This window comes from Parasteatoda tepidariorum, chromosome 4 (assembly GCF_043381705.1).
Source record: "Parasteatoda tepidariorum isolate YZ-2023 chromosome 4, CAS_Ptep_4.0, whole genome shotgun sequence".
Taxonomy (NCBI): domain Eukaryota; kingdom Metazoa; phylum Arthropoda; class Arachnida; order Araneae; family Theridiidae; genus Parasteatoda; species Parasteatoda tepidariorum.
Genome location: NC_092207.1, coordinates 36,406,786 through 36,421,572, shown reverse-complemented (window position 1 = coordinate 36,421,572; position 14,787 = coordinate 36,406,786). Strand labels below are relative to the sequence as shown.

The following is a 14,787-nucleotide window of genomic DNA, read 5'->3' as shown; positions in this document are numbered from 1 at the left end:
TTTTTAAAATTTCCTCAAAATATATATATATATATATGTGTGTATATATTGTTAAGGTGGTGTAAGCATGATGGTGTGGGGTTGTTTCTCGTCGTTTGGCCTGGCTCCGTTAGTTCTTGTGGTTGAGAACATGAACTCTGAGATGTATGTGGATATTCTGGACATTGCTCCACTCCTAACTTTATGGCAATATTTTTTGGGAAGGGCCATTTCTCTTCCAGCAGGATAACTGTTCGATTCACGCCTCGAGGCTTGCACAGACGTGGTTTGATGAAATGGGTGTTCAAAAACTAGACTGGCCTTTTCAGAGCCCTGATCTAAATCCCATAGAACACCTTTGGGTTGAATTAGAGCGCAGATCGACCCTCCTCATTGCAAGAAATCACCTAATTTGTTGTTGTTGTAGTTGAAGTTCATTTACATCACACTAGAGCTGCACAATGGGCTATTGGCGAAGGTTTAGGAAGAGAATGATCCGAAGTCAGGCCATCACAATTTCGATCCTCTGCAGAGGGGATGCCCCCCTTCGGTAGCCCGACGACTTGCACGCGAAGTCGAGCACTTTACGGTAGAACAGTTTAACGAGGACTAATACCGCACACCCTCGGTTTCTACGCAGACTGATCCAAGTGGTAACCCACCCGCACACTGACCGCAGCCGGTGATGCTTGACTTCGATGATCTGCTGGGAACCGTGTCTCAACGATCAGTTAACTGCGGGACTCATTTGTGATGGAAGCCCAGAAGAGAGGATGAAGCCACCTATCAAAAACTGGCGAAGAGTCTTCCCTGACGTATGCAGGCTGTCATCGATGCAAAAGGGGGACCAGCATCATATTAATATGCGCCTCCGGACGCTCAAGGCTCATACCACTGGGTGTTCTCATACTTTTGACCAGATAGTGTGTGTGTCTGTGTTTGTTTGTTCAGGGAATGTAAGTCTTTGTATCTGATTTCGTAACTCAATTGATAGTTAGCAATAATTAATTAGCATATTTTAGGTAGCCCCTGAAATCATTAAGATCATCCCAGACAAAAAAAAATAGATAAGTATGAAAACGAAAACTATTTATTTTTATTACATAAAACCTGTGATAAATAATGTTTTAAAATTATTAAATATAAGCTTGAGATCAAACAAACAAATTGGTTACTGTACCAACTTATTAAGAAAAAAAGATAAAAACAAACGAACAATAAATAAACATTTAAAAAGTTCTACTGTTATCACTTTTTGTTCAATAAATTTCCATCTGCATTCGTACAATATAAAAATTCATATAATATCAAAAATGTAACAAACGTAATGAACACATGGTGGAGATCAATAGTTGAAAGTAAAAATTTTCAGTTTTTGTGAACTCAGAACATTACACAGTACAAAAGACACATGTATTAAGAAATTAAAGGCAATTGTATAAAAATTTTACAAGAGCAATATATAAAACATAATTTTTTTTTACTGTAATATGATCAAATAAGTGTTTATAATTTTGATACATGATTGATATTAAAAGAAATTGTGATAAATTGCAATAATTTTAAACCCTAACACTGATGTTTTACCATAGCGAAATCTAAACTAACTATATTTTTATATAATAGTTTTCTTTCACTTTAGAATATCTTAAGCACCTTAATTACTTTTGAATGTATTTTTATAGTGTAGAAAAAAACTTACATTTATTTGTTCATTACTCTGACTTGTTATTCAAAAATTAAAAATATTTCTAGTTCATTTTTCAACTGTAAAAATTTATGTTAAATTTTAACATTTGTTTTTATTGCTTAATTTAAGGAAATTTGAAATTGCTTAAGTTAGACTCTTCTATGTTAAAAAACAAAACTAGTTTTTTTTTTACTTTTAAAATGTTTTAATCTGATACAAATTTTAAAAAATTGTATGTCTAAAATTTTGTGATATTTATTATTTCAAATCTATGGGCTCTTTTGGGTCTCCTGAAACAAAATTACACCTTAAAGGTGCCCTTCAAACAAAACAAAAAAAGGATTCTATTTCCTCCATGTTAACCTACAAATGAATTCTGATATCCGAATTTTGATGTCCGAAATTTTTGAATAATTTTTGTTTCATTTCATTCATTGAATTGCGTTCTATTGAACTTAGTTACCGAATTTTAAATTCAAAAATTGTAAATATTTTTTAAAATTTCCTCAAACCTTAAAGCTTCCTAAAATCCAAGTTTTAAAAATATATATACAATCTTACAATTTAAAAAGCAGTAACTAAGTTCAATAGATAAATAAATAAAGTGAGAAAGAAATACTTCAAAAATATTAATTATTTACTTAATAAAAAAAGAAAGCTTCGGACATTTAGGAAGTAAAATTCTTTTTCTCTCAAAAGAACGTTTAAAAAGGCAAATGCATGCTTTCATAAAAACTAGACAGGTTCAAAATCCTCAAAATTACATTTTTTTAAAACAAAAGGCCTGATGATTGGATTTGTTTTGAAACCAAAGTGCTGGTTCAGATATTGGTAACTTACTTGCGTAGATATGAAGGGAATTTTATAATAACAGTTCTTAATATAAATTTTTAGAATCCTTATCAAATATAAAGTTAAAAAAGTATGCTAATTGTTATTTAAAAGAAGAAAAGAAAACATTATGAAAATCTATCTTACATATTCCTTTCTCTCTTAAATAAAAAAAAGGAAATCTTTCTCATTAGTGATGCCACGAATTTTAATAGCGTTTATATTCCTTCCTCTCTTAAATAAAAAATACGTCTTTCTCATTAGTGAGATCACGAATTTCAACAGCGTTTATATTCCTTCCTCTCTAAAAAAGACGTCTTTCTCACTAGTGATACCACGACTTTTCATTTTTATATTTCTGCCTCTTTTAAATAAAAAAAGACGTCTTTCTCACTAGTGATATCACAAATTTCAATAGCGTTTATATTCCTTCCTCTCTAAAAAAGACGTCTTTCTCACTAGCGATACCACGACTTTTCACTTTTATATTTCTGCCTCTTTTAAATAAAAAAAGACGTCTTTCTCACTAGTGATACCACGACTTTTCACTTTTATATTTCTGCCTCTTTTAAATAAAAAAAGACGTCTTTCTCATTAGTGATACCACGAATTTCAATAGAGTTTATATTCCTTCGTTTCTTAAATATTAGTTTTCGATTCCTAATGAGCTTATTTCAGTTTTGAGAAGGATTCTTAAAAAATACATATTAAGGATGGTCCTTACGAAACACCCAGTATCTGCTATCGATAAAAGGAGAATATCCCCCCAAATGATATTTAATTTACAAAATGTCACACTGTTCATTTATAATTAATCCATTGGATTATATTTTCGATTGAGTTTATCATTGAGATCACAGAGTTGTTGTAAAAATCCATCATTGGGAATGATTGCTCGATTTTTGCGAACCGACTTTACAGCTTCTTGCACTGTCAGTCCACGTTTCAGCATCAAGAAAGAACAGATGAGTGTAGCAGATCTGCTGATACCAGCTTGGCAATGCACCAAAACTTTGCCTATAAGACATGATATGCATTGTTATTATACTATGCTTGTTGAACACTCCTTTTAAGAACGGTGTGGCGAAAAAACGTGAAAAATCAATAAATCAGTACTGAATAACACTACAAAATCATGCACAAGTCAAACACCGAAATAACTAACATAAGAAAAATAATTCAAATTTTTTATATTTTTTATTATTATTTGTCCTTCTCGGTAGCTTTGCGTTATAAGATTTAGCGAAACTCGGTTAGCAGTTTGTTTTCAGTAGTTATCATTTCGTATGATGATACTGCTCCAAGCCAACTCATTGTTGTCAAAAATTTACAGCAATTCAGAGATTTTTTCTGGTACTTCTTTCAAAGCCCTTAATCTTAAGATACGTCTTAGCCATTTCAAACGCTCGTAAAAACTATCTTTCCACAGTATTATAAAGTTTTAAAAATATCTGGCTAACACAAGCATGAATTTAAAAAAACGTATAACGAGATCGAGAAAAAAATAAAAGAACGAGACAATTTTGGAATTTGTTGATTAATTTGAAAAGTTTTTTTTTCTCTTTGTGGTGTGCTGATGTTGTGTGAAATAAATACGTTTTTTTTATAAAATAAACTTTTCTTCAATATAGCTTGATTCGTTACAGTATCAATATCATAACTGCATAGTATGGATGCAGTTTTAATAGACACTAAAAATACTTAATATATATTTGGTACCAATTAAAACTGCATAAATTACCGTAATACCAGTAGTGAGTGCTACCAAAATTAATTAAACATCATTAGCGTCAAAAATAGCATGGCGAGGTTTTACTTTTCTCCTAAACAAAAAAAAATGGATACCATTTGTCCATCAATTTTGCTTTATAGTAACAAGCTTATTTTTTAGCTTCAATTAGGAAGTATTACCAAAATTAATTAAGCAACAGTGGTATTATTCATTATTTGGCAATTTTCAGCATTTCTCCTTCATGAATTAGTATCATTTTTCCATTACACTTACTTTTTAGAGCGTAGTTTATTTTTTTATTTCAATCAGTACCTATTACCATAACAATCAAACATAATTGGTGACAATAATAGTTTGGGTGATTTTTATGCTTCTCCTAAATGAATTAGTATCATTGCTTCATTAATTTTGCTTTTTAGGTACATAGCTTATTTTGTGGCTCAGTGGATAGAGCGGTCGCCTTTCAATGAGGTGAACCGGGTTCAAACCCCAGCGATGGCTGGTCGAATCAAATTCCACACCTGGCTCACCGATCACAGTGCTGGCGTAAAATATCCTCAGTGGTAGATGGAGCATGGGTAAGAGTCCTCTTGTCATCAAGCTTACCGTGGGTGGTTTTTGCGGTTTTTCTCCCCATGTAACACAAAGTTATTTCCATCAAAAAGTCCACCACGAAGGCAAATTTCTCTTAATAATTGATCCAAGAATTCCCTTGTCTTCTGGATTGGTTCAAAATTACAAAGCTGCGGATTTAAACATTAGTGGACGTAAATCCAAAAAAAAAAAATGAGTCGGCTGTTCAACTACGGTTATAACATAATAATAAATGCATTTAAACCACCTCTTTAATTGAATAAGGAAACTGAAATGTGATTGTTAGAATCATTTTCAAATTTCAGGAAGCAAACAAACTGGTTTCGGTGTTTTTTCACTTCTTTCTTGTTATTAATTCGTCAGATTTTAATAACCTTTTTTTTACTGAAATATTAGTTTTCAAGGTCGTGGTGTAGATAGCATACAAACCTACTCATAGAATAAATATACGTTAAATTGCACACAATTATACCTTATCAATAATATCCAACAAGAAAGAGGGACTTATTAAAAATATTCATCGACCACTGTTATGAATTTTAAGAAAAATCTGGAATGGCCCTATATCCAAAATAAAACTTTCATGTATGTAGTACACACATTCTACACATTCTATGTAGTACACACATTCTATGTAGTATGTAGTACACACATGCTTCCATTATATTAAAAGCACAAATATTGCAGCTATCTGCCGGTATTAATTCAAATTGATGAATAGTAAGATTATCTTGCAAGTAAGTAAAAAAAAACCTCTAATCTATGATAGTTGTGCTTTAAAAGTAAATACCTCCTGATTGTAAGGCTTCATCAATGAAGTTGGCAGCATCTTCAAAGTATGGATGAATTTTGAAAACTATGTTGTCAAAAGCCGGTACTCCCAGAAACTGGATTCCTAAATGCGTGTAGAAACCAGGCCACGTGTTGACGAGTCCACAATGTTTCTCTTTTCCTTGAGCTGCATTCAGAACATGTGTAATTCCCATACGTCTCAGCAATGAAGTGCAGAGAGCAGTTGGTCTGGATAATGAATAAATATTGGCATTTTTCAGAAAATTTTGATTCACATTCAACATAATTATTAATTGTTGAACATTTTAAATTCAATGATTAAAATATGATTTTTCGTGTTCACATAACGTTTTTTGAAACTCCAAAAATTACCAACTGTTGCTATCCACCGAATTCCCGATTAGAAGATAAAAATATGAAATCTCTCTTGAAGAGGAATTAAATTTGTGAAACTCACGGCAGTTGTTAGATTTAAAAAAAAGTATAAAAAAATCATGATATTGGGATAGAACTATTTATTGCAGAATGGTTCGGTGTAGAATGATGCATTGAAAAATAGTGCGTGGAGTCCCTCCGCGCGTAGGAAGTGAAACTTCGTAATGTGGAAATGAAAATAGGAAGGGGTAGAAATTGATTTTTAGAGAAATCATATTGTTTAAGACAAACTTTATTAACAATGCTTACAATTCACAATTGATAGCATCTTCTAATTATCATTTTCGAGTGGAGAAATATCCAAATCTATAATATTTACAATGGGATTATGATAACTAAAGTAAGATACGAAATGTTTGAGTTCTATTTTTTCAATATTTCTTGCAAAAACTGCATCAATGGTAGTTACCCCTTTGGTTGTTGGATCATTCCTACCATTTATCATTTCCAATCCAAATTTGTCTTTAAGGAAGGTTAATAATGTTTCAGCTTCAGGTAACGAGAAATTCACATTAAAATATCCTGCAAGGATCACAGGCCTCTCACAATAATCAATTTCTTCACCAGTAACGCCTGCCAGAGCTTGTGAACCTGCAGTGGATAGTGGCAATAAAGATTTTGCAATAAATAATTTAATATCCCTCATGGCTGCATTTGGTGAAATATAAATGGCAATTAGAAAAGAGAAAACCTAACAATCAACTGATATTCACAAGAGACGTTCCTTGACATAACCTTAAATCCGTCGCATTGTCTGTGGGATTGTTTTCACTCATTTTTTACAATTGTTATCCACTAAGTTTGAAAATAAAAAATACTGCCCTATTAAATTATATGTGTATCAAATCAAACTAAAATATTTATAGAAAAACAATACTTTTATTATTTTTATGCTAGTGAGAACCAAAACAATGTGAATGAGGGAAAACTGGATCCTACCACGTGATTTCCCGGCCAATAAAAATGTAGCGTTAAACGTTTAACGCAGCCTTGTTGGAAGTCGCATCAGAAGTATCACTTCAATAAAAGAGGCACATTTAATAAGAATCCAATTTAATAATTGTAAACCGAGAAAAAAATTATATTTACTGGTGTGATATCTGTTAGGTTTTCCAATATACCTTCCATTTCAATTCGTTGCCTGCCACACAACTGATACAGAATCAGAATTACTGTGAATGATTACAGTACCATCTGTAAATTCGCATAATGTTTTTTACTAAATTTTCGTTATCTAAAACCTCAAATTATTTCAACCAATCAGTGAACACATTAGTAGATAGAATCAATCACTTTAAAAACTGTGATACAAAGAATCAAGCAGTTTATATATGTATATTATTACAATTAATTATTAACAGAAAATATTGTAACAATTTGTGAAATTAATATATTGTCATTTCTTTTATTTTGTTTTTCAATATCTGAAGAATCAAGTCAAACAATCAAACTTTAACGATACGGAAACTATTAATCGTACATAACCTAGGTAAATCTCAGAAAACTCTCGAATTCGCATTTTAACGGATTATACTATTACCCTAGTTGATCTGCATATTATCAAGATATTGTACAATATTTAACGGCTTTTGATCGTTAGCATGTATACAGTTAAGTTGGAGATTGTGGAAAGCAGCATAACTCAACCATTAGAGGGGTGTAAGCAGAAAAGGTAAATATGCATCTTTATTTTTATAATCACCATTTTTATAATTACCTTTATTATATTTTCACGAATATACTGATTTGCCAAAACCATGGTAACGAAATTGGAAAAATCGCAAAATCTTCATTCGCTTAATATGTTGACAAAGAGTTTAATTCAATCTTTCCTCTTCCCGATAACTGCTACCAGAGTACAGAAATATTTTCGTTTTTTCTCACGTAAACATTTATTTGTTTCTCGTGTAAACTGGTCCTAATGTACATAAATTTTTGACTTAATATTTTACAAAATTTTGAAAAACGTATATTACGAGGCTGTCGTTTCTGCTAGGATTGCAAATATGCCATTGCTTCAGTCATCACCGTAATTGATATTTTCAAAATCCATGACCAAAAAGAAGTGATAAAAATTTTCCCATTAGGTGGTGAAAATTAATATTTAAGGAAAGAAAAAAAAGTGCTGTCAATATCTGATGAATAATTATCGAGGGAGGCGGAATTAAAATTGCTAAAAATCGGTATGACTTCGGGAGAAAACTTGAAAGAGTTTCTAATAATCAACTTTCCTCTGTATAATTTTTCAGGTTCAATCAAATCACGTTCGTTTTGATCACATCTTTCTCTTTATAACTCACTAGGCTACACAACATATTTCTTTTTATTTTAAATATTAATTTGCGACCCTAAATACAAATATTTCTCTGCTTTCAAATTTGAGAAATATTTCAAACATATTGAGAAATATTAGGCTTATTATGGAAGGTGCATATTATAAAACATCCAATGAATAAAAGGGTTGTCCAAATAAAAAGTAAACACGCGTAATAGCGTCAGAAATACAGTAACGTTTTAAGTGCCTACTATACACGGATATTTCTTAAGTTTAGCATAATAAAACACTGACTGTGTATATTATGCTAACTGTATATTATGCTTATGTACTGTAACTGATTAACCACTTTGTCTGCCAGCAAAGTGAATAAAAATTCATGGACAAAATAAAGCTGTATAAATTAAGAGTTTAAAATTAAGCATAATATGAAGATTTATCCCAGATGATAAAATGGTTTTAATGACTTCAGACAACTATGCAGAAATCATTCTGATTAAAGGCACAGAGAAATCACCTAACACTAAAAATCATTCTACTTAATATTTATCGATTCTGGACACATCATTCTTAGCACAACTTTACATTCCCTTTAAATGCTCTCATGAGAACTGGTTGACAAACTACACACAGTCTACGAAGCATCTGCCTCAATAATGGTGCCGAAATCACTACCATATTTCAGGAGCTGTCACAAGTGTCCACTCAGAATTTGCACAACACTTTTAAATAAAAATCATAAACGAGTGTACAGGGTGATTTTTTTAAGTTGTGAAATAACAATTTTGTAACAAAAAAAACTGATCTAAAAAAACTAATTTTCAACAGCAATGGGAAATTTTTTGGCATAGTAAAGAAAAACTTAAAATCTCACCGATAGATGGCGATGTAAGCTAACAGAAACTAAGGATATCCTCAATGCATGATCCGTCAATAGTACAGTTATTGCAAGTATATCCTCCGAATAATTGAACACGAGGTGCGTAAGCTTCATGTTTTTATGACTACTGTGTGTATATCCTGCGCAAGCTCGTCTCCTGACTTTACTGCACATACAGTGCCATCTATCAGTGTGATTTTAAGTTTTATTAATTACTCTTAAAAAACTTATTGTTTTGAAAGCATACTGTCTAAATTTCTGTTCTTTTAGATCAGTGGTTCTTGGTTACAAGGTTTTAATTTGGCAACTTAAAATGAACACCCTGTACATAAGAGATATCAATGTAAGTGTATCCAACTTACGCATCACTCAAATATATATTGGGATAGACTTCGTTCCAGGGGTCGGTGGGCAGTTCATAGTAACCTGCAGGTTCTCGGATGATATCCAGAAGATCATTAATAGTGCAGAGAGGAATTTCTTTTCTGGTCAGATGAGAGTGGGCGTATGTGACAGGAAAATAATCTTCTCGGTCGATCGGCTTAGAACTCAAGAAAGACAAGGAGAGGGGTCGAGGTTGTCGTTCTTTTCGAAGAGTACTGAATCGTGGAAGAGGAGATCGTCTTCGGAGCAGCTGATGACAAAAATTTTTAAAATGTACAGTATATGTCACTGCGAAAGACCGAATTTGGTGATTGTCAACTTTCACAACAATCACATCGTCAATTCAGTACCTTAGCAACAAAATAACTTGGGCCCTCATTGGACCAATATTCACGAATATTGGACCAATAAGGGTTCAAAAGGCCGTTATTTTTTCGATATTGGTCCTATAAAGAATTGTCCGATTCATTAGATATTTTACAGCCACTTTACAACCAATATAGGCTCTATATTGGCCACATAAAGGCTGATATTGGCCCTATATAGGAACAATATTAAAAGTCTAGGCATCCCAATATTGGTCCCACGGTGCGTGTTCATACAGGACCCATATTGAGCCAAACTGGAGTCAAGATAAAATTGTTGCTAGGGTAGATATCCGAAATATATGCTAGATCAGACTTTATATTAATTTATTCATTAATATTTTAATATTTATTCGATGCTTTAATGTATGATTAAGATAGATTACGAAAAATCAGTCTTGGGAATACCGTGCAAGTCTGGGGATAATAACCGGTATTCTCTACCTTAATGTTTTTATATAAAGTTTAAAAATCTTTGTACTGTATACACCTGTCCTGTATGCCTTACACTGATTTTCTTAAGGTTAAGTGCCACTTCCCTGTATATATTTGCATTGTATTTCTAACAATGATGCTTTTCCTTATCTATTTTATTCGGGGAGTAAAGTATTAAATAAATATAAAAATATCAATGAATATATTAGTATCAAATCGGCTGTAATAAATATTTCGGATATTCACCAATCGACTATGTGATTGTTGACAATCACAGGTAAAAGTATACATTCACCAGATTTTGGTCATTTACACTGTAACATATAAAAATTTAATAACAAGACTTACAAGAGAACAGAATTCAAGCAAAATTGTATTTACAATTACAATTTAAATTAAATTGTATATGTTAGTTACCCTCTCTATATGAAATACAACATAGAATGCCAGTTATTTTATAACCGTCGTTGAACAGCCGACCCAATTTTATGGGTTTACGACTACTAATGTTCAACTCCGTAGCCTTGTAATTTTGAACCCAATTTAGAAGACAAGGGAACTCCTGGATCGAGCATTGGGAGAAATTTGCCTTCGTGGAGGACTTTTTGAGGGAGCTAACCTGCATTTGCGTTACATGGAGAGGAAGACCACGAGAACCTCCCACGGTTAGCCTGGCGGCAAGGGGACTCTAAGCCATGATCCGTCTACCACTGAGGACATTTCACGTCAGCACTGTGATCTGTGCAAGCCAGATACGGAATTCGTATCGACCAGCCATCGCCGGGATCGAACCCCGGTTCACCTCATTGGAAGGTGAACACTCTATCCCCTGAGCCATAGCGGCTGTAAAGCCAGTTAGTGTAAAAAATGCTGTTCTTTTCAAAATCAAAGCATGAGACATGGAAGCATAAGTTATACAAGAAGTCAAGAGTTATATAGAATGCCAAGGCATTGTATAGAATGAGGAAATGTTAAGAAAGAGAGAGACAATGTATTAAATATAACAATTATTCTATACTTTTTCCTAGTCATTGCATAGAATAGCTTTATGTTCAATTAGTCATTTTATTGAATGCCTTGGCAATGTGCGAAACATTAATTGTTTCATACTTTGCTAGTTTGTTATTAATCATTCTACAGAATGCAAATACATAATGTGAAATATTTATCATTTCATAAATTGATGGTTGATTTAAGGCATTCTATAAAATGCCAGATTTCATACATAAACTGTAACATATATGAGGTCAGCCTCTATGAATGCGTTAATGTGTATATTTTAGAGGAAAAGAAGTAAACATTTCGGATTAAATAATATTTACAAATACATTAAAATTAAAAATACTTATGAATTTTTTTAAATAAAAATCAAAAGCACCATCATCGTTGTTTCGGATGTTCAACTTTATGTTACAATTTGTTTCGGCGTGAGAACTTTAAAAATTTAAAAATACGGAGATGTGTAAAAAAATGTACGAAGTTTATGGTGGAATAAAAAAAATTAACTTTTGATAATTATTTTGAGAATAATTAACCGTTAAATTTGTGTTAAAAAGTACCATGAAAGCTACTCTGCAGACCACAATAATGCAAGTACGTAATTGAAATATGATGTGCTTAAAGGGTCATTTTTGTTTATGAACTTGTTCGAAATTTGTTTAAAAGCTGTTCAATTTGTTCAAAAACCATTTCAGTTTTAATATTTTTGTACGAATTTTCTCTCATTTATTTTGCTTAAAGCTACATTTTGTTTTGCTATACAGGAACTTTAAAATCCAGAAACGTGAAAATTTAAAAAATAAGAAGAGTAGAAAACTGTCCAAGGAGCATGTTTAGCTTAGGAGCAAGGATTCGATGTTTAGCTCAAGAATTATCATTTGTTAAACTTGTTATAAAAAAAAATAGGCAGAATGATTTACAGCTAGATGAAATGCAACAAACAGATTTGAAGTTTGACGTACTGAAAATAAAATAAGTGTCCTTCCTTTTTTTTTTCCTCCAAATTCCTATTTGTTCGAAAGTTGTTGCTATGTAAGGTTATTTTTCCGCCATTTTTTTTCTTTAACAATGCTTATTTATCAATTGTTTTTGAAAAATGTATTAGCCACTCTCGAGATCTTCATTTATAAGCTCGAGATAAAAAGCAACGAAAAATAATACATATACGTACCACTGGTGAACTACCACATCGCGATGATAAATAATCACTTTTTGGTACATATCTGTCTAAATACGCAGTCATTTTCACTAAAGAATTGTATCAAACCTTCGACTCAAATGCGATTGTGCGAGCAGCACTGAAGCTGCCGAGGTGGTTATGTCAAACGGCGACGGAAAACAGCAGTTGACATAAGGTGGTTTGGAATGATTCACCAATCCGATGTTCTTTCCATTTAAACCCTAAGAAAAAAGATTCAGTGCACTTTTCTATCTGGCATTTAGCCCCATTCTAAGAATATATATTACGGCGAGAAGTGTTACATAAAAACGCGGCATTAAAAAGAAGAAAAAGAAAGAAAAGAAAACGAATCATCGAGGTGTTTACTTGTTTCTCTTTTCTGTCTCCCTCGTGTTCCAAAGTTTTCCGACACGAATATTTTCTTTCTTGCTTAATCAAAACGAGTATGAGAGAGCCATCGTATTTTTAGAGAGAGTGGTTGAGCAATGTCGCCATTTATGCCAACAATTTCATCACTTAGAATCCGTAAAATGCTGAGCTTGGAAGTTAATCGTTTAAATGTAGTAATTAGAATTGTTGCATAATCTTAATAAAGCTCAAGTAATTGTTGGTGCATTCTGCAACCCATTCGCTATCTGCTCTGTTATTCATTTTATTTATTTCTTAATTTATTTATTTATTTATTTATTTATTTATTTATTTATTTATTTTATTTATTTTATTTATTTATTTATTTATTTATTTATTTATTTATTTATTTGTTTATTTTATTTATACCATTTTATTTGTCATAAATCAAAAGATGAAAATTTGATAGCAAGTTTGAAATCCATTACTCACCACTTGTTTTTTTAGGGAGCAGCGCATACCTGAGTTAAAAACTTTAAATCAGATAAAGGACTGCAATATTGTAATTTTATATAAGTACTTAACTCTAATTTAACATTAAATTACATTACTTTAAAATAACATCGACGTTACATTACTTTAAAGTTACATTAACATTTCATTAACGCTTATATTAATATTATATTGACGCTAACATTACATCATTATCGTTGCAATAATATTACATAAATATTGCATTAACATTACATTAACATAATATTAACAGCAAAATCTTGTATAAATTTTATAAAAGCCTGCGTTGCTTGCTTGCTTTTGTTCAAGGTACTTAAAAAAGCTAACTCAACGAGAACATCAGAANTATGCAGTCCCGGATGTCCTGGGTTCGATACCCTGCAAGGATCGGCTTTAATTTTCTTTAATTTTATTTTATATTATGTTTTTTAATATACTTTTCTACAATCTAGCGTGAATGGAGTGTTCTGTATAACAAAATAACTATTTTTCCTTTATGAAGTAGCGAATAATAGCTAATAAACAGATAAATATGATTATTTTTTTTATTTATTTTATTTATTTATTTTACTTATTTATTTTATTTATACCATTTTATTTGTCATAAATTAAAATATGAAAATTTGATAGCAAGTTTCAAATCCATTACTCACCACTTAATTTTTTAGGGAGCAGCACATGCCTGAGTTAAAAACTTTAAATCAGATAAAGGTGCGCAATTTCGTAATACTTTATATATAATTACTTAACTTTAATTTAACATTAAATTACATTACTTTAAAATAACATCTACTTTAAAGTTACATTAACATTTCATTAACGTTTATATCAACATTATATTGACGCTAACATTACATCATTAACGTTGCAATAATATTACATAAATATGACATAAACATTGCGCTAACATTACATTAACATAATATTATCAGCAAAATCTTGTACGTATAAATTTTATAAAAGCCTGCGCTGCTTGCTTGCTTTTGTTCAAGGTATTCCAATAAGCTAACTCAACAAGAACTCAACAAGAAGGTAACTATGAATTGAATGGTTTTAAGAATAGACTAATCATTCATAGTTTTCCCAAATAGTCAACTCATCAAAGGGTTTATGTTAGCTTTTTATGCTATTTCCCCAATTTTAGTACACAACAGATTACACTGTTTCCTCAATTTAGTATAAAGAACATATAACAAATTGACCTTAAATAAGTTTATTCAAATAATTGTTTTTTCGTAAATATTTAAATAATAATAAATCATGGTTTCTTAGATTTCAATTTCTTTTTATTTAGCAGTGTGGCTGAGCTAAGCAAATAAAATTAAAAATATTTAATAAGAGTAAAGGTACTTATA

The 14,787-nt window shown here is 31.4% G+C and overlaps 1 protein-coding gene across 1 annotated transcript; it reads right to left on the bottom strand.

Moving 5' to 3' along the window:
- Positions 1-1,055: 1,055 nt before the first annotated feature.
- On the bottom strand, positions 1,056-12,837 carry LOC107456263 (dual specificity protein phosphatase 3-like). The gene is made up of 4 exons (XM_043045945.2): positions 12,563-12,837; positions 9,571-9,842; positions 5,617-5,846; positions 1,056-3,517 (listed from the first exon to the last, which is right to left on the bottom strand). Exons 1-4 carry the CDS (start codon positions 12,632-12,634, stop codon positions 3,312-3,314), a joined length of 780 nt encoding a protein of 259 aa, XP_042901879.1. The 5' UTR covers positions 12,635-12,837; the 3' UTR covers positions 1,056-3,311.
- Positions 12,838-14,787: the final 1,950 nt, after the last annotated feature.

What these genes read in the sequence shown, in the direction of transcription:
- LOC107456263 (XM_043045945.2), bottom strand. Translation starts at nt 12,634, where the DNA reads ATGACTGCGTATTTAGACAGATATGTACCAAAAAGTGATTATTTATCA. An exon ending in GATGTGGTAGTTCACCAGTG is followed by an intron (nt 9,843 to 12,562) that starts GTACGTATATGT and finishes TTTTGTCATCAG; the next exon opens with CTGCTCCGAAGACGATCTCC. An exon ending in TGAAGCCTTACAATCAGGAG is followed by an intron (nt 3,518 to 5,616) that starts GTATTTACTTTT and finishes CATGTCTTATAG; the next exon opens with GCAAAGTTTTGGTGCATTGC.